Raw genomic sequence first — 22,328 nt, forward strand, 5'->3', positions numbered from 1 at the left:
CCAGTACACACACACACACACACACACACACACACACACACACACACACACACACACACACACACACACACTGCATTACAATCCCCAGTACACACACACTGATTTCGTCTCTTCCTAGCGTTTGAGAGTCTAGGAATTTGCATGTTTGAATGGGGCCCGAGTGATTCTAAGAAACATTCCCTTTCCTCTCTGTAATGCACCTCTCCACAGTGGGATTCTGTATGAAGCAGTGATTCAGTGTGATTCACGATTCAGTGTGGCCAAACAGTTCCTGGTCAGGCGGCTCCACTCTTTCTCTTTTCTCTCCTTGTGCTCAGGTGTAGGGATGGCAGCCCTTTGTGTCCACATCCATCACCCACCTTTCTCATTGTGGCCCTTCATTTTATGAGTATGTTGTAGAGACCAACCTGACACGTTCTTTGTTTAAGGAGACAAAACACATAAACCAAGCCTCTTAAAGGCACACAGTTGAGTGACAGTCCATTCATCATGTACGCTATAATCACCTCTGTCTAGTTGCAAAACATCTTCCTCAGCTCCAAGAAATCTAAACCATTAAGCAAAGTCAGCCCCCAGGCCCTTTCCCTTTTACCCGTGGTCACCACCAATCTGGGTATTCTATGTGTTTGCTCATTCTGGATACTTGTTATACAAAATTTTATTCATGGATCATTTAGTATGGGACTTCACTGTACCTGTTTTTCATCGTAGCATATATCAGTGTTTCCTTCCTTTTTTTGTTTTTGTGCTGGTCCTGGGCTTGAACTCAGGGCCTGTGTGCTGTACCTGAACATCCTTTGCTTAAGGCTAATGCTCTACAACTTGAGCCACAATGCCACTTACAGCTTTTTCTCAGTAGTTTTTTGGAGATAAGATCTCAGCCTCCTGATTACAGGTATGAGCTACTAGTGCCCAGTTTGTTCCCATGCTTTCTATGACTGAATAATATTGTCTGGTATGTGTACGCTGAATGTTTTCCTCCATGCATCTCTGGGTGGACCTTGGGTTTGTTTCTACCTATTAGCCATTGCAAACGATATTGCTATGAACAGATTGCACAAGTACTTCTCTGAGTAGCTGTTTTTAATCTTTTTATCTCATAGGCATATACCTTCAAGAAGATTAAAGGCTCATATGGCAATTTTATCTTTAACTTTTCAAGAAATGTCCAGACTATATGCTCCCTTTGAAATTAGCACCTTCACTCTGGGACTTTCCTACATATCAAAAATGAAGCTGCTGGGTGCTTTAAAAGGAGTCGGGACACCTGGGTTTGTTTCTTAGCTTTTGCCATTAACCAGCAGGGTTAGACAAATCCTTTTCCCTCCCTGGGCTTATCTGAAAGTAAGAGTATTTTATGAAATGAACTAATGTTTAATTAATTCTCTTAAGATTTGGTTGGAAAAGTTGCCTCTTTAGGGTAAAGTGGGAGAAAAACCTTGAATCAGCTAGCTGTGAATCTGTATCCTTTTTCTCTTGAGTTGTTAAATTGTGAGGTAAACATATTCACAATGATTGAGCTTTTTTTTTTCTTTTTTTGCCTTTGTGTTTCTAGTTAATGAATCGCTTTTGGCTTCCTTGTTTCATAACAAAGTATCCTTCTCTTTCCCATGATATCCTACTGCTTGGGGGGTCCTGAGCAAAACCTGGTAGTCTGGAGCCAAAGCTGGAGCTGTCCCACTGTCCCTCCTGAAGTTGCTGAGCCTTCCCCTAGCTCAGGTTCTACCCATACAAGGCTTTTGGCTACAGGACCTGTGTCTCACCTTTGGCAATGTGTATACCAAGAGAGGCCTTCCTGGGCAACTTGAGAAACCGTGTAAGAGTCGTCTTAGAAGGTTAGGAAAAAGAAACAAAGATCTCTGTGATGCCTTCTAGCCAAAGCATTCCATTACTGCTCTCTCGCAACCCTTTTCCAGCAGGTTGATTTCCTGGCAAGAGTACATTTTAACCTATAGAAAAACTCATCTTCACTGTGCGCTGCTCAGACTCACAGTGAGCGCCCTCTTGCTCCACCTGGTGGTTTTCTAAAGGAATATGCACTGGTTAAAAACAAAACACGTGCTCTTACTAACTTAATCATTTGTTCCATTCTTTTTTTCCTCCCATACATCTATATATCCTTTATCATCTATTGAGACCTGCTATGTCTTTTGTGCTGTGCTATGATTAACTCAAGGAGTCAAACAACAAACGAGAGAGCAAGAGGGGCAGGTGAATGAAGTACATACACACACACACACACACACATACACACACACACACACATACACACACACACACACACACACACACACACGCGTAGTGGGGTGGGGGGTATGCATCTGTGCCTATGCGCACATACTCATATATATGAGGTTGGGGCTGGTATTAGGCCTTGCTGACAGGGAAGAAACTGCTAAGATGTGAATCAGTATCCTTCCACTTGCCCTACATCCGGGCACAGGAGGCATCTCTATTGCAGTGATTGGTGGCCTGCTTCCTACTCCAGGTCTCAAGAAGGTTGTCCTTATCCCCAGGAGCCTGCTCCTGTGCTTTACCCTTCTAGATGGATGGGAGATGGTGGCTATATACAGGTGACAAAGGACTAAGTTGCTGCCAGTTATGTGTCCATGTGATAGACAGCTGTTAGCCCAGAAAAGCTGGAAGAAATCTGGAGAAGGCACTGCCTGCCTTCTCCTTTGACTTGGCTTGGCAGAACAGTTAACTGAACCAATTATGAAGATTGTATGTTTCAGAGCCCCAGGAAATACAGCAGTGTATGAGCTCTCAGCTGCAGGCTTCTCTTCTTCTTCTCTCTCAGAATCCATTAAGCATCTGTTTTCCTTGAACAATCATTTTTAGCCTTTTTCTTATAAGTCCTATGCTTAATGTTGAACTATCATAAACATCACCCACTCTGTTGCTCACCGAAGCCTGTTTCTACGAGGTCACTGCCTCACTACTGCTATTGCCTGGAGCAGGACAATGCCAAGGATCACCATACCTTTATTAGGACAAAGTGTTTTCAGAAATAATTTTTAAAAATTCTTTGGGCAGCCAAGTTCATGTCCATGACCCCTAGGGCAGCTGATGTCATCCTGCTCTGCCACTCTGGGATCAAAAGACAGGGCCACGATCTTTACCCTGAACCTCCACCACACACACACACACACACACACACACAGAGTGCACATGGTCCAGCAGGCTGTACACACACACACACACACACACACACACACACACACACACACAGCGCACATGGTCCAGCAGGCTGTAGGCTTGCAGTGGTTCTTCCAGCTCAGTGTGTGTTGTCTTCTGAAAGCTAGGAGTGGGACTGGTGTTTTGCCTCAGGACTGTTCTGTGCAGTTGCCCTCCTGAGACAGGTGACAATGTTCAGAGATTTTTTTTGTGTGCCAGTACTGGGACTTAAACTCAAGACCTGGGCACTGCCCCTTAACTTTTTGCTCTAAGTTGGCATTCTACCACTGGAGCTACTTTTACTGGCTAGTTGGAGATAAAAGTCTCACAGACTTTACTGCCTGGGCTCCTCAGATCTCAGCCTTCTGAGTAGCTAGGATTATAGGTATAAGCCACCAGTGCCCGGCTAGAGACATTTTTGACTGATGGCACCCGTGGGCTTTACTAGCACTTGGTAGGTAGAGGCCTAGGATGCTGCTAGACATCCTACAGTGCCCAGAACAGCTCTCCTCCCCCTCTCCCACCCTCACCCCTGCCACATACACCAAGAACTACTTTGTCCCAAGTGTCAATAGTGCTGAAGTTTAAAACTCCATCCTCAGACACCCCTAATCTATGACCAAGGGGACCCTTGAGCTCATCCAGGCCCTGTAGGGTTACTGAAGCAGACCACATGTTCAAGAGGACCTTATTGCTTCTGTGTTTCTTTCCACAGCTGAGCTCTGTCCGGGAGGCCCACTTAGAGCGGCACAAGGCAGCGAGACCCCGAGGGCTGGGGAGCAGGGAGTGGGGCCTGGTGCTGAGGATGGCCAGGCAGCAGGCACCACCCTGGGTCCATGCAGCCTTCCTCCTCTTCCTCCTCAGCCTTAGTGGTGCCATCGAGATTCCTATGGATCGTGAGTTATACTTTCTGCTCTTCTCTTTTCCCTGCTGATTTTGGGCCGAGGAGTGGGAGGGAAGGGGGTGAAGAGAAGTGAGGGAAAGCTAAGACCTGTTAAGCCAGTTGGAGACAGGATAGCAGTGGATTCTGGGGTCCAGAGCTGATTTTTCTCTCTGAAGAACTGACACGGGCTTGTGTTTGGAAATAAGAGATTGTACGTTGCAGGGCTGTTCTCACAGGGCTACGCTGATGTTTGGGGCTACTGGAGGGGCTACTGGTAAGTGGTGATAGTTTGGAATCCTGAAAGCCACATGATAGCCTCATATATGCAAAGTGGAACCCTAAGTGCTCTTGGCTAGAGTTCTCTGGAGGATGGAAGGCCTTGAGAGGGTTGGGAGGAGAATTATCTTACAAAAAGACCTGGCTACATAAGACATTAAAATAAAACCAACTTACAATGGTACCCTGGGAACCAGGCATGGATTCCTTGTTTCCAGACTTCCCAGAGCCTGACATGCTGATCTGACAGAGCAACGGTATGTTTACACGCCAGCCTGTGGCTGTGTTCAGATGACTGGTGGCCACAGTGGTCCTGCCTGTAGGTACCTGCTCCCTTTGCCATAGTTCTGACATTACTACTAGGATGTCTCCACTATGGTGTGGGCTCCACTTCTGCCCATGTCCCTTGTCTCAAGAGATGTGTGGCTCACATGATGCCAACATGGACCTGCCCTGTCTGGTCAACAGATGTCTGAGGAGGGGCACAAGGGGTCCCCCTTCAGTGGAGCTGTCCAAAGCCAGACCCTTCTCCACCCCACATCACCATAATAGCTTCCTGAGAAGAGTGGGCACCTCTGGATGACAGAGGCCAGAAATGCATGTTAGAACCAGAAACAAGATAGGCAAGGCCTTTGTAGCCCACCCCAAATGTGTGTGAACGCATGAACACGGGGAGGGAGGAGATGGGAGTTGTGAGAGGAACTGTTCCCATGGTGACGGTCTGTGCAGCTGGCTCAAGGAGAGTTTCTCATTAACAGTCCCAGGCAGACAATCTAATAAGGAGCATGATAAGGCCACGTCCCTAGAGGGGTGGGGGTGCAGAGGAAATTGGGTTATCAGGAATGTGATGAAGGCTTGTTTCTCTTCTGCCACTTCTCACTCACCTGCCACAGGATGCCTGGGGTCAGTGGGGGAGGAGCCCCTGCAAAGCGAACTCAGAAATACGTGGCTCATGCCTGCAATACCAACTGCTCAGAAAGTGGACAATTAGGAGGATCAGAGTTCAAGGCAAGCCCAGGCAAAAAGTTATTAAGACCTTCCCCTCTCGACCAACAGGCTGGGGATGTGTGCGCCTGTTACCCCAGCTGCCTGTGAGGCATCATGGAGGACCATCTAGGTCCAAGCCTAGGCCCCATCAACATCATAGTATGCATCTGGAGAAAAAGGGCAAAAACCTAAAAACAAAGGGATGGATGTGTTACCTGAGTGCCTGCATAGGAAGTATAAGGCACTGAGTTCAAATACTAGTATTGCCAAAAAAAAATTTTAAAAAGACCTGGAGGCATAGCACAAGTGGAAGAGGACCAGCCAAGCAAGCACCATGAAGGCCTTGAATTGAAAAAAAAAAAGGTTTAAAAAAGTACTACCAAAAGAAAAGAAAAGAAGGAAAAATAGAAGAGAAGGAAGGAGGGAGAACTAGCATTGACATCATTCACATTAAGAATTGAGATCCTAGCTAGGTGCTAGGGGTTCACACCTGACTTCTTAGAAGGCTAAGGATCACGGTTTGAAGCCACCCTGGGCAGGAAAGTCCATAAGATCCTCATATCCAATTAACTACTAAAAAGCCAGAAGTAGAGCTGTGGCTCAAGTGGTAGAATGCCAGCTTCGAGCACAAAGCTCAGGGAGAGCACCCAGGCCCTGAGTTCAAGCCCTAGGACCAGCATATAAATAAATAACAGAATTGAGATCTGAATTTCACTGGAGATGGAGGCCCAGGAGGTCTCTCCCAAGTGCCAAGAGCCTTCCACCACAGTGTCCCCATCCCAGTATCCTTCCCTGCTGTATTCACAGCTGTATTCACAGCTCCGTTCTTGCTCAGGGTCACACAACGAAACAGTGATGTAGTCGGAATAGACTCTGTAGTCACAGCTGTCCTGGGCCAGGCAGAGCTCAGTGCCGCACTGCCTTGCCACACACATGATCCCCTGGCTAACTGGGAAGCAGAGCTTGACCTTAGCTGACAGCTTAGGAAACAGGGAAGCACAGAGCCAGGAACATGGCTTCATGCCTCTGTGCTGGATAGGGGAGTCCCTGTGTCACACCAGTACAAGTAGCCCAGGCTGTGTGGATTCAGAAGGCCCCAAGTATACTGTGCCTCCCAAGGGCTCCAGGCCATCAGAGCGACTCCAAGTTGAGTCTGCAGAAGCTGATTCCCAGACAACAGCAAGGCCCGCACTTCTGACCCTTCTGGGAAGACCCAGTTGCCCTGGTAACCAGGCTTCTTCCCCAGCCTGTTCCCATATCAGCTGTGCTCACCCTCCGTCTCTGAGGGCCTCAGGTCAGAGACTCCCCTTCCAGGTGTCCCGGGCATTCTCTGTGCCTGAAGGGCTGGACGCCGCTTCTCTGGGGGGATGGGACGCAGCAACCTCCTGGACCAGTGCCCGTGGCTGCTGTACAATCCCTCATTGAAAACCCAGCCTCCAGCTCCCACCATTCTGCCAGTGAAGTCACACGCACCTTCCTCCCACCGCCACCTCCCTCCTCTCGGCCCCAAGTAGAACAGCACGACCTTTGAAAAAAAGCAAAGGGTCACCTCATCAGCCAGAGGAGATTTGTCCAAAAGTGAGTCTCTTGGCAGCTTGGCCCTCCCATCTCCCTCACACACCATGGGGACTTGGTGTTTCCTTCCAGAAACCCACAGAGAGGCCTGTGGAGCGGGGAAGACACTCCTACTCCCTTTCATCCAAATAGCACTGCAGGATGGCCTCAGTAACACTCCCCCACAGGCTCCATCCTGGTCCTCTGAGGGAAGAATGGGGACCAGAAGAAGTTCCTGAGGGCAAAAACAGCCTAGAGAGGCCCCTGCTCACCCTGCCAGGCCAGGGCAGAAGAGCTCTTCTCCCCCTTAGAGGACTGAGGCAGAAATTCATTCTTCACTTGACAGACAGCAAGTTCCATAAAAGGAAAGGTGAGCAGGTGGTATGACACTGGATAGGGGTTTAGTCGTCCTTGTCTTGAGACAGGCCATTCCCACCGTCTCTCCCATACCCCCCATGCTAGCTTGTCTTCTAGATTGATTGTGTTCCTGTGATAAATTCCTTGGGAGTGCAGGCACAGCGGTGGCTACAAATGTCATTGTCTCTTTAAGCGAGTAGATTCTAAAGAAAGGCCCTGGCCAGATGGGCTGCGTGGGGTTAGGGGCAGCAACCATCCTGTGGTGGCTGCCCTGTGAGTCTCCACCTTCAAAGGTCTCTCTTCTACCCCTTACTCAGAGAGTCAAGGGGACAGGGCTCTGAGGCCATTCGCTTCTCCATCTGTGCAAGCATTTGTAAAGATGAGCCCTGGACCAAGCCTTGGAGGACTGGGACTCCATTCCAGCTCCGTAGCACAATTCCCTGGGGTCTTACCCAAAGGGCTGCCTTTACTCTTAGACTTGAGATTCCTTGAACCAGTTTTGACTCTACCAGAGAGGCCAGAGTCTGTGTGGGTGAAGAAGGAAGGTCCTGTGTCAGGCAGTCAACTGGGGTGAGGTCAGAGCGTCCTCTGATCCTCTGCTGGACGCCAGAGCCTCTGTTGATCCTCCATCATACACGAGGATCCAGGAGATGCCACCTGGGTCTTGAAATGTAGAAACCCAGGCCTAGACTGGTGGCCAAAAGGAGTGGTCTCAAAAGCCAGCCCTGCCTGTCCTGAGAATGTTCCCTCCTCTGCCAACTGCATGGGCTTTCTAGCCTTTCCTGGGCCCCTGGTGGGAGAATGGTGTCCAGGCAGAGATGCAGAGCAGGTGCTCACAGGGCACATGTTCAGAAGCTACGCTTTCCCTCTCCCTCCCTCCCCAGCCCTCCCTGGACAAACGTCACTTCCGTGCTCCCTGGGCCGCGCCACCCTGGCGCACGTTGAACCTGTTCATTGCTCACGCTGTTAGGACTTTTCCCCTGCTGATGGAGTGCACTGTAGGGCATTCAGCTGCCATGCTCCCCTGGCTCGTGTCCTTCAGCCTCCCAAGCTGAGCTCTGGCCCTCCAGGGTGCCTTCTCTGCGGCCCTGTGTTCCTCTTCCATGTCTCACTCTATTCAGGCCAGAACGCCTCGGGGTTGCCCCTAGACCATAGCCTCCACTCCTGTCAGCAGCACTCTTTCTGAAAACGCCAGCTGTCCACACCAGTGCAGGCTCTGACATCCCCACTCATGTAAGATAAGATGCCGTGTTGCTTTTCAATAGCTTAAGGACAGGCATGTGAAGTTAGGGAGGCCCACGGTCTGTCTTCCCCAAATACCCTGGAACCAAGATGTCCTCCCCACAAAGAACGCACATCAACTAGAATCTTGCTATCCAAAGCATGGTTAACAGACTGCCTTCCTCAGTATTCCCCCAGAACTTTTCAGAAAGGCAGACTTTGGGCTAGGGAACAGCTCAGTCACAGAGGGCTTGCCTAGCATTTGCAAGTTTCTGGGGTCTATCCCCAGCACTGTAGGACAAAACAACCACAAAGAGAAACAGAATCCAGATTCCAGTCCAGCCCAGCTAAATTGCAACCTGCCTGTTAGCCAGACTTAAGGTGATTTGTATACTTATTCAAATGTAGAAATCAGAAACACACACACACACACACACACACACACACACACAGAGGTATGCACATCTGTGTGGGAACCCTGGTGTATTCTAGCTGGGGAAGCTTTGTGGACCCTGCCTCTTTGCCCCTCTGGGAGCAGTGGGCTTGGCCACAGTGCAGAGGATAGAAAAGCAGGAGCCACTGAGGAGAGAGCATGCTTTCATGTATGGAAGAGGAGAGGGTGGGAGAAATGAGGCCATGGGCCTTGCTGGGTGCCGAGGCCTCCACATCTTAGGCTTTGGCCCTGCAGCAGTGGCTCAGAGCCAGCACTTTTTCTGGCACCTCCCCTTTCACCATGGACTGAGGAGTCCACTTCGCAGATGGCCTCAGATACTAAGAAACATCTTCAGGGCCTCCTTGTCAGTTATGGACTTTGGGCTCCTCTAATGGCCTCTCCCTTTGGTCAAAAGCTGGTCTTGCTTCATGGTGTGGTTTTGGTCTCCCAGGGAGGCCTGACTGGCCTCAAGCCTGCTTGGCTCTCCTATGAGTTCTGCACCTGGGAGGAGAGTGCCCCGCTCGCCATCCCCACCCCCTCTCCCCGCATGCTGGGGCATAAGGACACCTAACAGTGGTGTGTGATAACAATTTTTTTCTTTTCTCCCCTTCCCAATGCTAACCACTGGAACTAACAGCAAGCATTCAGAATGAGCGTAAGTCCTCTGTGAGCCTCTGGGAGGCGGGAGGGAGGCAGGAGGGCCAGGTGAGGGACACCAGAGGTTGGGGACGACCCATTGGGGTCTTCTGCTGGGGCTTCAGCTGGGGCTCTCACTCTAGCCAAGCATGTGAGATCCTTGATCACAGGACAGGGACACTTTCCCCAGGGCATCCTATTATGAGCCCAAAGAGAAGAGGGGGTTCAGAAGAGGGTTCCTGGAAGGAAGCTGTGGTGCCTTATAGACACTGCTGCTCCCCTATCCTCCAGTGGCTGACCCAGGTCCCCCAGCTCAGTGTGGTTCCTTGGCACACAAGGAGTCGTGGGAAGTTCTCCAGGATCGAGGGCTCCTTCAGTTCTTTCTGCACTTGGCCATCTACTGAGCCTCAGGCTCAAGAAGTACCAGGCCCTACATTCTAGAAACACAGCTGCTTTTGTTTCTGCATTCAGTTCTCAAGAGCATTTTTGCCATGTGGTGTGCTGGGCATTGGGATCTAAGCCTGGGGGAAAACAGTCTGGATTCCAGTTTCTCATAGGGGTCTTAGGCTCAGCCTTTGACTCCCACCTCCTGCAGCCCCATTTAAGAAACGGCACCTCTTGAATAGGATTCTGCTCACACCTGCTTGCCCAGGTGGCTCCGCTAGTGCCTGGTGTTAGCCGCTCCCCAAGCCAGGACCTGGGTGAGTCCCTGAAGTTGTAACTTTGCCCCTCCCTCCTCCATGTGCCCTGCTGCAGTGACCCAGCCCCCGACCATCACCAAGCAGTCCGTGAAGGACCACATCGTGGACCCCCGGGATAACATCCTGATTGAGTGTGAAGCAAAGGGGAACCCGGCTCCCAGGTGAGTAGGGATAAAGGGATCCTGAGAATATGCCATTGAAACTGGGTGCCAGTGGCTCACACTTGGGATCCTCGTTACTTGGAAGGCTTAGAATAGGAGGATCACAGTTCAGAGACTGCACAGGTAGAAAAGTCTGCAAGACTCTGTCTCCATGGGAAGAAGCTGACTGAAAGTCATGTGCCTGTGATCCCAGTGACCCTGGGAAGCTGAAGCGGTCCACTTCAGTGTGTCCAGACAGGAAGCAAGACCCTATCCTAACAATAACCACTGAAAAATAGGGCTGAAGGTATGGCTCAGTGGAATCACACCAGCCTAGCAAATGTAAGGCCCAGGGTTCAAACCCCGGTAACACCAGAAAAAAAAAAAGTAGAATTCAGATTTAAATGCACAGCTCTTACCCTTCAAGGTCAGGGTTGGTCCCCAACTGCTGATGGGGTAGATGCTTGGTTGTCCATCTTTACCTCCCAGACTGGGCCCAGCGGGAGCCTCCTGCAGGCCTCAGATCAATCTCTCCATGGCGTGTCCAGTCTCAGGGGACACTTTCTGGCTGTGTTCTGGCCCAGGTACTGGGGACCATGCTGCTGAGGTTTGGTCTTTTCCCCACGGTTCCTCTGTTAGGAAAAGGACTCAGTAGCAATTACCAGTCACACTGCTCCTGCTTCTCCTCCTGCTCAACATGTGTAGCCAAGCCACAAGGGCCTGGCCAGAGCAGATACATGCATCTTCCCAAGAGAAGCAGAGACAGCCCAGGCCTCCCAGACAAGCACTGTGTGTAATGCTGCCTGTGCAGGAGGCAGAAAATAGGAGGATCCAAGTTTGAGGTCAGTCCAGGCAAAAAGTAAGACCCCCATCTCAACCAACAAGTTTAGGTATGGTGGTTTGCATCTATAATTCCAGCTATGTGGGAGGCAGAGGTAGGAAGAGTATGGTCCAAGATTGGTTTGAGACAAATAGTATAAGACCCTATTTTTTAAAAAGAAGAAGCTTAAAAAAAATAGGGTGTACCAGTGGTATGGTATACTTGCTTTAGCAAGCACAAAACCCTGAGTTCAAACCCATTCTGCCCCCAAAATCATAATCACTGCTGGCTTGTGAATTGTGTTCTTACAGAATCTCTTTCCTGCCCCCATGGCTAGTTGAATGCCTACACAGAGCCACGGTTCTCAGCCTTGGCTGGAAGAATACCGGCAGCACCAGACCCTGGCAGTCTATGGCAGACCTGGGTCACTGTTGTCCCTCTCCGCTGTCCACAGCTTCCACTGGACCCGGAACAGTAGATTCTTCAACATCGCCAAGGACCCTCGGGTGTCCATGCGGAGAAGATCTGGGACCCTGGTGATTGACTTCCGCAGCGGTGGGCGGCCCGAGGAATATGAGGGGGAATACCAGTGCTTCGCCCGCAACAAATTCGGCACGGCCCTGTCCAACAGGATCCGCCTGCAGGTGTCCAGTGAGTGCTGCAGGTGGGACCAACATTGGGGGGAAGGCTGACCCCGCCCTGGACCTACATGTGACCTCCATGGGTCTCCCACTCAGCAAGATTGCCTGGAAAGGAAGCTTCCAGATCAGAGTCTGATACAACCTCACCAGCCTCTCGGGGCATCAGGAGGGGAGAGGAGAGGGGCACCTTGAAGGTGGGCGTCTGCTCTGATCAAAGACCTCGATCCTTCCTCCATCCCAAGGCCGTGCTCTGCTTAGCCCTCGCCTGACTCATGGCCCTGCCTATCTCTTGTCACACCCATTCTCCAGCTCCTCTTTTCTAGGATCAGCCTCACTTCACCTCCCTGTCTCCTTCTCAGAATCTCCCCTGTGGCCCAAAGAAAACCTGGACCCCGTTGTGGTTCAAGAAGGCGCCCCCTTGACGCTGCAGTGCAACCCCCCGCCAGGCCTCCCGTCCCCAGTCATCTTCTGGATGAGCAGCTGTGAGTTCTGGAGCCTCGTCTGGGAAGGGGGAGGGGGTTGAAGGATGGTTTCCCCACTCTGGAAGACTGTGAGCTGTGAGAAACAAGGGCCACAGGGCTGAGAACAGCTACAGAGCGGCTGCTGTAGCTGGGTGCTCTGGAGCAAGTTGCTTAACGTCCCTGGGTCTCAGTTTCATATTCTGGGAAAAGCAGGACTAACATTATTGTAAAGATAAATGATAGAATACTTCTGCAGTTCTGCACGCACACACACACACACACACACACACACACACACACACACACACACACACATGGTGCTCTTGGTAGTATTTGTGGTAAGGAAGGTTAAAAAGAGAAAGGAAGCAGGGGAGGAAGGCAAGCCCCCTCCCCATCTTTGCTCAGCCTGGGTGCTCAGATTTACACTGCAAGGAGGGCAGAGGTAAAGGGGGAATGAAGCCTTTGATGAGGGGTGGCAGTTAGCAGCAGCGCTCAGAAATTTTGCTGGCTCAATCTGAGGCTTGTGGAACATTTTCAATTAAAATAAAGGCAGATAGGGCCTTTATTTTCAAGTAGAAGTTCTCCCCCTCCTTTTTTCCCTCCCTCCATCCCTTCCCCTTCTCCCTTACCCTCTTCTCTCTCCTTTTCTGTGGCTTTCCTTTTCCCTTCCTCCCTGCCCACTTAGCAGCTTCTTCTGCTCCTCCTTCCATCCCTCCCTGTGCCTCCCATTTATCAATCTGTATATCCGTCTAACTACCTGCCTGCCATCCATCATTCTGTCCATCCCTGCATCTGCCAACCTACTTCCAAAGCAGGCTGCCACACAAGAAGCAGCTGTCTGCAGTGAGGCAGGCTTGGTGCAGTCTCCAGCCTTTCTCCTCTCCTCACATCTGTGGGGAGGCTGGTGGTTGGCCTGTGAATTCCTGGTTTAGATTGTCCTCTCCTTTATCTCATCTCATTTGTCACCAAGCTGTGTCCATGCCTGCTCCCATTGGATCCCGTGCCTCCTGTCCCTCCTCACTGACCTCTCCCCAGCCTCGTCACCTTTAGCTTGTGCCTGAGTTACAACACCTAGCCCAGATGAGTCTCCCTTGTCTTCATGAAACTGTGAGTGTGGTTATTTCATTCAGATACTGAAAGCCCTTCAGTGGCTCATCCCTCACCTTGAACTGAGATCCAGGCTCCTTTCCCTGGTCCTCCTGGTCAGGTTCCTCTCCCTCCCAGCCCTTCTAACCTTCCCTCCCTGGGCCCCTGAATGGCCTGTGTCCTGTTAGCCTTTAGCACAGGCTCTTTCTGCTACTTAGAAACCCTGTAGCTCCTCTGTTCTGCCTAGCACAGGATGTCAGGGTTTAGCTCAGGGCCCCCGAGTAGACTGGGCCTCTTTCTGCAGTCCCATCCATCTCCTTCCCCCCTGGAGCACCCCACTCTGAATACTATCCTACAGTTACCTGCTGGGCTGGGGCTCTTCCAGGGCAGGAACTGGTGTTCTCACTCACCTCCCTGTTCAACACCTAGCACAGGGCCTGGCACCTAGTAAGCCTAGAGCAAATCTCTGAGAAATGATTCCAAGGGCTGACCACCTCCTTGTGGGAAAGATGACATGATGATTTTAAAAACAATGGGATAGGAAAAGAGCGGTCTAAGGGTCGTCAGCTTTAAGTGCATGCTAATGGGCCTGACAGCCCTGAAACCTGGGCTGTGCATTGGCATCAGTGCTGAGAAAGATACTGACAATAGATTCTGCAACCTGTAATGCCATTGATTCTAAAAAGCACGTTTCTCTATTTTAATATGCAAAATTTGAAGCCATCTTAAAATCAGGGCGTATATTGTCGATGGCTACACAAATTATAATCAGGAGCTGCCCTCTTCTTAGGAAGTTCAGAAAAGAAATAAAAACTGGATCTAATCATTATTGATGGTTAAATGTTGTTTTAAGGTGGCAAGGACAAGTTCATTTAATTCAGAAACTTGTTGAGAGCCTTCCCCTTGTATGCCAGGACCTAAGCTGGGTGCTGGGGTATAAAGATGAACCAGTCATGGCTTGGCCTCTAGGTTAGCATCTGTAAAGTGGGAATATGCCCTACAGCAGAGTTGAGGGGCTTCAACCAAGAGATGTCACCCTCCTGACCCCAGCTGGTCTTCTGCAGCATTCACACATCGAATGATGGTAATGATTTTCATGGTGGCCATTACTCCTAACCCCCATCCACACCTCTGCTTTCCTTCCAGCCATGGAGCCTATCACCCAGGACAAACGCGTCTCCCAGGGCCACAACGGAGACCTGTACTTCTCCAATGTGATGCAACAGGACATGCAGACCGACTACAGCTGCAATGCACGCTTCCACTTCACCCACACCATCCAGCAGAAGAACCCCTTCACTCTCAAGGTCCTCACCAGTAAGTGTAGCCCCTGTCCAGGGCTGGGGGCCACAGGAGACAGTCTCTGAGCCCACATAGCCCTGGACACTATAGCCATCCTTCTGGCTCAGTGTGCCTGAGCTGCCGCTGCTAACCTTCCCCAGCATCTCTTGATGCTGAAGCCTTGAGTCAGTGTTGGTCCTGTGCTAGACCACTGCTTCTCAGACGTTAGTGGGTATCAGAATCACACAGCAAGACCCAGCCCTGTCCTACCTCAAGGGCCCCTGGAGCCCTCGCTCGCATTCAGATAACCACAGGGTCTGAGAACCACTTGCTCAAAGGTCATCAAGTCCCCCGATACCCTCAGCTTATTTCTTTTATTCTAGTCATTACATGCTTCTCTTTCTCTCTAGAAGAAAGCCAGAACATAAAATGTTAGTGGACACACCAAAACAAATTATATTTGATTCTGTAATGATACATTTGCTAAACTCTATGGAATCTCTTTTGCAAATTGCAGGTTTATGTTTCACTTTATTTGTTTTCATTTCTATTTCCTGATACGAATGCACATCAGCATTTCCTGACCTGCTAAAGAGTCAGCAGAGCCAGGCACTGGTGCCTCACACCTGTAATCCTAGCTACTGAAGAGGCTGAGATCTGAGGATCATGGTTTGAAGCCAGCTGGGGCAATTAACCACCATAAACTAGAAGTGGCACTGTGGCTCAAAGTGGTAGAGTGCTAGCATTGAGCAGAAGAACTCAGGGACAGTGCCCAGGCCTTGAGTTCAACCCCCACAACTCACACATGCACAGACACACACACACACACACAGAGTTGGTGGCTCTCTGTGAGGAATGAGAAAAATTTAGTCAGAAACACAGGGATGAGCCAGCCTGGGGTTTTTGCTAGAAAGCCCTCAGCCTGCATGGGATGTTGAAAATTGTTTCTGTTGGTTTACACCATGGATTTATAACATGCCTGGCATAGAAGACCCCCCAACCCAAAGACACTTCAATGTATCAGAGCTGTGCTGTGAATATTGTCAGTATAGGGGATGACAAGGTCTGTGGGGAGGCCATCTGGGGACAGGCAGTTTCCACAGGTTTCTACCAGTTTCCTGGTAGCCCATGGCCCACCTTGAGGTGGCTGGCGATATCTTGGGTGCGTGCCCCTGGGAAGAGGCTTGGATGGGGTCCTGACCCCTTGGTTTTCTCCTTTCCTCCTCACTCCTTTCTCCCTTCTGGGGGCAGGGCAGGCGCCTGGAGGCTCCCGGGGAAGCACGGTGGTTTGTCTGCAGTGTCTCTCAGTGTATTCAGGTGACTGCCTGCCAGCTGGCTGCACTGGACAGGACAGTGTGGTCTGCCCAGGATCTCAGAGTGGCCTCAGTAACCAGGTCAGGGCTAGCATGAGGAGGAGCCAGTGGGAAGATCAGAGCTGTTCATGATGCTCTCAAGCTGACCTTGCTGAGCCTCTGTGTCACCACCTGGACCTCGCTGCTTGCCTGGGGGATGCTGCAAGGTCACCTGCTGCTCCTGAGCTTGAGCTGAGTGACCTTTGGCTGTCCCAGGCTGAAGCCAGGAGATGAGGGTGGGGGTTAGGGACTCATCCTCTGTAAAATTAAACACTTAGAGGGTAAGAAGTAGAACTTTCCAGAAACACCCTATTCTCTACCTGAGGAAGTAAGGGATATTTGTTTCTGCTTTGTTACTGGGTCTTCTGTTTCACTGGAAACTCCTTCCTCCAAATGACAGAAACCGTCTAGGTGACTGGAACAGAATCCACTGGCTTCCTGGAGTTCTCCCAGGGGAAACTTTGGCTGGAACCAAGTTCTGGGCATCTGAACCTGCGTAGAATTGGGCACAGTTGCTTAAAATAGCACAGTTGGGCTTTCTTGACTTTCCTGTCTGGAAAGGACACAGGCTTTCTCTTGTACCTTCAGAGCTGGGTTTGGGCGAGGGTGGGGAGGCAAAAAAGTCTGCCCAAAGTTTGCCATCGGGGAGAAATCAATCCCCCCACCTTGGTGTTTTATTAATTGCATTAAAGGGAGAGAAAGAGGTAGATTGCAAAATACTGGGAAATCAAAATGCATTTTGGAGTCTGTTCTAGAATGCAAAGATAACCAGTGGAGTCAGGCTTTCCAAGCTGCACCTGTTCCCTCTTTGCCCACACAGTGACAGACATTGGGTCCCTCCTGCTACATCACAGGGAAGAGGTGAGGACATCCCACACTTCCTTTTGATGTCCCAATGGTGCTCTTAGAGGACTCGGCGCCTCCCTCCCCAAATCTCACTCATGCTCCCAACCCTCTATTGGGAGGTGTGGGCCATTTCCCCAGAAAAGGAAACTCGCCTGTGGCATGGAACCAGGGGAGCATGAGACTTGGTCCCTTCCAACCTTGCATGCTGCAGTCCTCCCTTAGGACTGCACCCCTTCATTCCATTATCTTTCACTCTAGATTCAACCAAAGTACCTTCTCAACCAGGCCACCCCCTTCACAACCAGCTAGTCTTAAAGACTAGCTCTGAATAATGAACATCTTCCTGCCGGGTGTGGAGCAGATTGGACATGCAATGCCAGTCCCAAAAAAGAACTCGAATATCCTTATAATTAGTTGAAACAGGATTTGATCTGTCGTCAAATATGCAAATGTTTTGGCACAGCACCTGGCAGCTCCCAGGCAGTTGGACTGTGTCCTGGGCTCCTGGGACTGTCTGCTTGGCTTCCAGTCAGCTATACACCCTCCACCCCCTGTGGCTACCATCAGAACTTAAACTCTAAGAAACAGGGACAGTGGAGAAGGAAAAAGCTACTTAAGAACAGTGGCAAGTGTATATGTCCTGTCCTGTTCCCAAAAGTCTTTTTATGAAGGACTAAGTGACCTAGGGTTTAATCTCTTAATCTGGGAGGAGAGTCCTCATCCCCCTCTCCATCCCCCACAGTCTAGAGAGCTGAGTCTCCAACACAGTTAGCAGGCCTTTCCAGGACCAAGGTGGTACCCTCAGCTTGCTATCTTGCTCTCCTGTCCCACACTCTCCCTTCTGTTCCAGAGCTGGAACCTCAGCTGAGCCCTCTCAACAGAGAATTCTTGCAGGGAGCATAATTGTGCCCGCCTGCTCAGATAGGGGGTGCTTACTGCTGGGCACTGCCAACGTCCCTCTGTTGGCCTCTCTTACTGATGACGGTCTTCTCCAATTCACTTCCCACCCATCCCTACAGCTTAGCTTCCACACAGGCAGAAATCCACTAAAACCTTTCTCCTCAGCTGGCCTGATATGGAATGAGCCCTGGGGACCCGGAGACGCTGGGGAGAAGTTGGTCCTGAGATTTCCTCTAGGAAACACTAATCCTTACCTCCTTTGTTCCAATCATAGAAGGACCCAGCCAAGTTCAAGCCTAATGTCTTTCCTTTTTTTAAAAAAAAAAAGTATGATTGCCTTCTTTTGCAGGACTTAAGCTTTATGTTCCTTGCGGGGCTGCTTTGTGTTGCTTGGTCTTCACTGGGTGTATATTCTTTTCTAAGTGCGCTGTGTCCTTCCTTTGCAAACACCACTGGTGCTCACCCCAGTTTTCTTTTTTTGTGTGTATGTGTGGCTTTGCCTTTCTGTTTTTCCCTCCCAGCATATGCCTCTGTGACTTCTTCGTGGCCTCCTGTTTGCTCACCCTCTTTTGTTTATTGCAGACCACCCCTATAATGACTCGTCCTTACGAAACCACCCTGACATGTACAGTGGTGAGTTGTGGCTGTAACCTTGGGAGTAACCTTGCCTGTCCTAACCCAGTCTGCCTAACTTGACTGATTCTGCATCATTAACTCCTGCTGGGTTGGCAGGGCTGACAGCTAGCCAGGCCAGGTTGCCACGGCAACTCCTCAGGATGCTGCCTGCCAGGAGGGAAGATGGCCAGTCTGGGAATGAGGGGGCTCACACAGAAGTGTAATCTTGCCAACCTGCAGAGCTCTAGTTGCTGAATTCTTAACAGGTGGTTTGAGCCAGGCTGGGGCTCCAAAGAGCTCCCTGTAGGTTTCAGCAGAGGCTTTTAGGAATTGGTGATGGGTGGGTGGAGAGTTTCTGAGAGCAGGTTAGAAGGAAACGGGAAGTCTGGCTCCTGATAGTCATTTAAATACCACAGATAACTTTTCCAGTTTAGTTAACTCTCTTCAAGTGTGTGGAGACGAAATGGCTCCTCAGTCACCTAGAATTTGATTCTGGGAGTGCTACTTCTCTGGTAGGTCGAAGGAAATGGGAGCAAGAGTCCCCTTGGAATGGTATTTGCAGGTGAGTGTAAATGAAGTTGGGCCGCTGCTGACTTCACACAGCTGTGCCTCTTCTCCACCGGGGTAATGTATGCAAATGCATTGCCCACCAGCCCACATTTGCAAGTCATGGAACAATTACAGTGGGACATACTCCTAACATCCCACTGTGGGCTGCTCAGTCTGTTAATAAGAGAATCAGCCATTTTCACACCTGAGCTACCCCCTCACGGTGACCAAAGAATGCCTTGTTTTCCTTGAGCAACCAGAGTAATCAACATTTGCTGGCTCTGGTGACACAGCTGATCCCCATCATCAGTTATGCCTTGGAAGGCTAGGCTGTTGGTCCCCAAGGGTGTCATTGAGGACTCAAACAGATAGGAAGTGCTGGTATGGAGATGTGCTAGTATAAACCATGATTAATGTGGGGGATGGGATGAGGAAGCAAAAGCCAGGAAGAGAGACAAAGTCTCCCACTTGGCACCAAGCAGAGAGAACCACACTGAGATTCTGCCAAAGAGATTTATTGCCGAGAAAGCAGGGGACCTTTCTTTGTTGGAATCTGAGGACTGTTTGTTTTCAAGATAATAGAGCCAATCAGAGCCAATCACAGTGTGTCAAGAGCCCCAGAACACTACCAGGCTAGAATGTGCCTTTTCCTAAATTGGATTCCAAGGAATCTATTCTAGGAAGGATTCTGAAGCCAGTAGACCTAAGCCAGAAAGTCCCTTAGAGACCATTTGGCCCTCACTCCTTGCTTTATGTAAGGTAAACATGAAGGGAAATGGAATAAGCTTTAGAGATCCAGCCTCTTAAAACAGCATTTAACCAGCAGTCGGTATTATTACCAGAACACGAGTGAGAGTTGTGGAAACCTTCCAAGATGGTGGATTCACAAGAATTTCACAAGAGGCTCACTTGGAGACTCTCCCTTTGTCTACAATCCAAGGCAGGATGGGGCTGACCAGGTATGAAGCAAACAGAAAGAAAAGGAAGCCAAGTGAGCAGATAGAGTCAATGTAGAACAAAGGAGAGCCAGGCAATGTTCTAGAAAGAAATAGAAAGGCAAAAGGCAAAGAAGGAGCTGGGTACCAGTGACTCACGCCTGTAATCCTAGCTACTTAGGAGGCTGAGATCTGAGGATCACGGTTCAAAGCCAGCCTGGGCAGGAAACTCCATGAGACTCTCATTTTCAATTAACCACCAGAAAACCGCAAGTGGCGCCGTGGCTCAAGTGATAGAGCACTTGCCTTGAGTTGAAGAGCTGAGGGACAGCGCCCAGGCCAGAGTTTAAGCCCCATGACCAACAAAAAAAGGGGCGGGGGGGGGAGGGGAGAAGGAGAAGATTCTCCCTGAACACAGGGCGCTGAAGAGGCATGGCATTGATGGCACATGCCCAGTGTGTCGCTCTGGCTTTGAAAGATGACCCCTCTCTCTCATAGCGTCAGGGTCACCTGTACTTCTAGTCTGCCCTGACAATTGCTACAGTGGGTTGATATCCTCTGAACATTGCCCGGGTGCTCCATCCCGCAGAGTGGCAGAGGAAGCCACTTAGGAATGGCTCAGGCAGGAGAGCAGATGGTCCTGTGTGGAGCAGGTAGATTGCGTGGCATCATACAGACTCCAAGACAGACCACTGATGGATGCTACACAAGTCACTTAGTAGCTCAGGACTTTTCATTCCTCATCTGCCAAATGGGTATATTGCCAGTCCTATTGGATGGTCGGGAAGGTTAGAGAGGAGAGTCGGGAGATGGCGCCTAGTAAGGAGTAGCATACCAGTGATTAAAGTGTCACTTTAAATGGAAGGCTTTAAAGAGAGGGGTTTCATGTTGCCTATAGAGTTTGTTTCTTGTCATTATTTTGCTTCTCAGTGGTACTGGGATTCGAACTCAGGGCCTACCACTTGCTATGCAAGGACTCTACCACTTGAGTCATGCCCCCAGCCCTACTTCATCTATTTCTGAAAGTTACAGCCATACCACTCTGAAAATATACCTCATCTCATCTGAAAATAAGATACACACAGATAAGTTGAAGCCAAGGGGAGAAAAGCTGGTATGTATACAGGAAGAACACACTCTGCAGGGAGAGGTGTTAGAGCAGACTAAAGAAATGTAAGGAAGAAAAGCTGCAACTACAGCACAAGGGGCTTGAGTTCAGCATACAGAAGAAGCTTCCTGGCAGTGAGAGGTAACACAAGTTACTAGACAAAAAGTTTATCTACCTTCTAGATTGTTTGGTTAGCCATTCCTAGGGCCAGAGTGGTGGAGGGGATTCTGGGATTGCAGGAAGGCAGGAATCCAGCCCTGTGAGTCTCTGGTTCTCAGTTCCAAGAATCAAAAGCAGCAAAGCAGCCTGGAGTAGGATCCAGCTACCCTTAAAAGCTGTTTGTTGGCAAAGGTCCTCAGATACATCCATTCATTGAGCTGCCATCCTGATAAAGTAGCAGTTGTTGGAAGCAAACAACCCAGCTTGTCAGTCTTCTTGATCTTTCCCCAGCAGGAGGTGATCAGGAGCCAGTGCTCTTTGGACCTTTAAAGCCAACATGACTGACATAGTGATATGTCCTGGTATCCCCTAGATGTTCATGAGTCTGCTCTGAGCCACAGTTTATGGGAACAAGAGGGGAATGACTGTCTTTTGGCTAGAGTCAGGTGGGCCCTGAATCCATAAAGGTTTGGTTCAAAGCTACCAGCTGGACCATTCCTCTTATGTTCATGTAGAGTCTACTTACTGCAGCTGGCCACTTTCCTCTTCCCTTCCTTTTGGCACCAGCCTTCCCATTCCTCAGGGCTCTGTGTCACCCTGACTCTTGTGTCCCTAAGAATCCTGTGGAGATGCTTTAGACCTCTTCTTTTGTCCCCACCTGATTTTTGCCCAGCTTGGGTCACAAGCTAATCCACGGTCACCAAAACGAGATGGAATCTGAGAGGAGTGAAACATGGCAGGCACCAGAGCAACATTAAGACAGAGGCATCATCCTGCTTCCCCTTCTGCCTGGAGACTTTGGGTTTGGTTTGAGCAGGAAAGATAGCCCCCAGATGGCCTACCAGAAGTGGGGACTAGAGGGAACTCCATGTTTACACTGAGAGAAGATTTAGAATAGATGTACAGTCTCCATAGAGCCTCAGAAATGGGGGTAAGTACAGGCCTGTTAGCACAATGCTTGGCCCTTAAAAAAAGAAATGCCCACTAATGGAGGTCCCAGTGACTACCCCTGCCTTGAAGGCTGTTCCTTCCTATTCTTTGAACCTGACTTGCTTCCCAGGACCTTCTTCTCCCTGGAGCTAATTCTGGGTTGTGATTCCACATTCCACAAATCTGCTGTGGCTGTGGGCTTTCTACTATCACAGCTACTTGTGTCGAGGTGCCCACCACAGAGCTCTGCGTGGGTCCCTCCTCCTTGTCCTGCCGTTCC

General features: G+C 50.0%; 1 protein-coding gene across 2 annotated transcripts in view; it reads left to right on the top strand.

Annotated features, from left to right (window-relative positions):
- Nfasc (neurofascin) overlaps positions 1-22,328 on the top strand; it is an 80,072-nt gene that overhangs the window by 11,202 nt on the left and 46,542 nt on the right. Inside the window, exons 2-7 of one of the 2 annotated variants that reach the window (XM_013017331.1) lie at positions 3,893-4,073; positions 9,526-9,543; positions 10,281-10,386; positions 11,640-11,836; positions 12,186-12,308; positions 14,520-14,690. In XM_013017331.1, the coding sequence (XP_012872785.1) occupies positions 3,983-4,073; positions 9,526-9,543; positions 10,281-10,386; positions 11,640-11,836; positions 12,186-12,308; positions 14,520-14,690 (706 nt within the window). In that variant the 5' untranslated portion in view covers positions 3,893-3,982. Of the gene's footprint in view, positions 1-3,892; positions 4,074-9,525; positions 9,544-10,280; positions 10,387-11,639; positions 11,837-12,185; positions 12,309-14,519; positions 14,691-18,334; positions 18,386-22,328 lie in introns of both variants that reach the window. The other variant, XM_013017332.1, reaches the window with a different exon arrangement.

The sequence above is a fragment of the Dipodomys ordii genome, unplaced genomic scaffold (genome assembly GCF_000151885.1).
Source record: "Dipodomys ordii isolate 6190 unplaced genomic scaffold, Dord_2.0 Scaffold35, whole genome shotgun sequence".
Lineage (NCBI taxonomy): Eukaryota > Metazoa > Chordata > Mammalia > Rodentia > Heteromyidae > Dipodomys > Dipodomys ordii.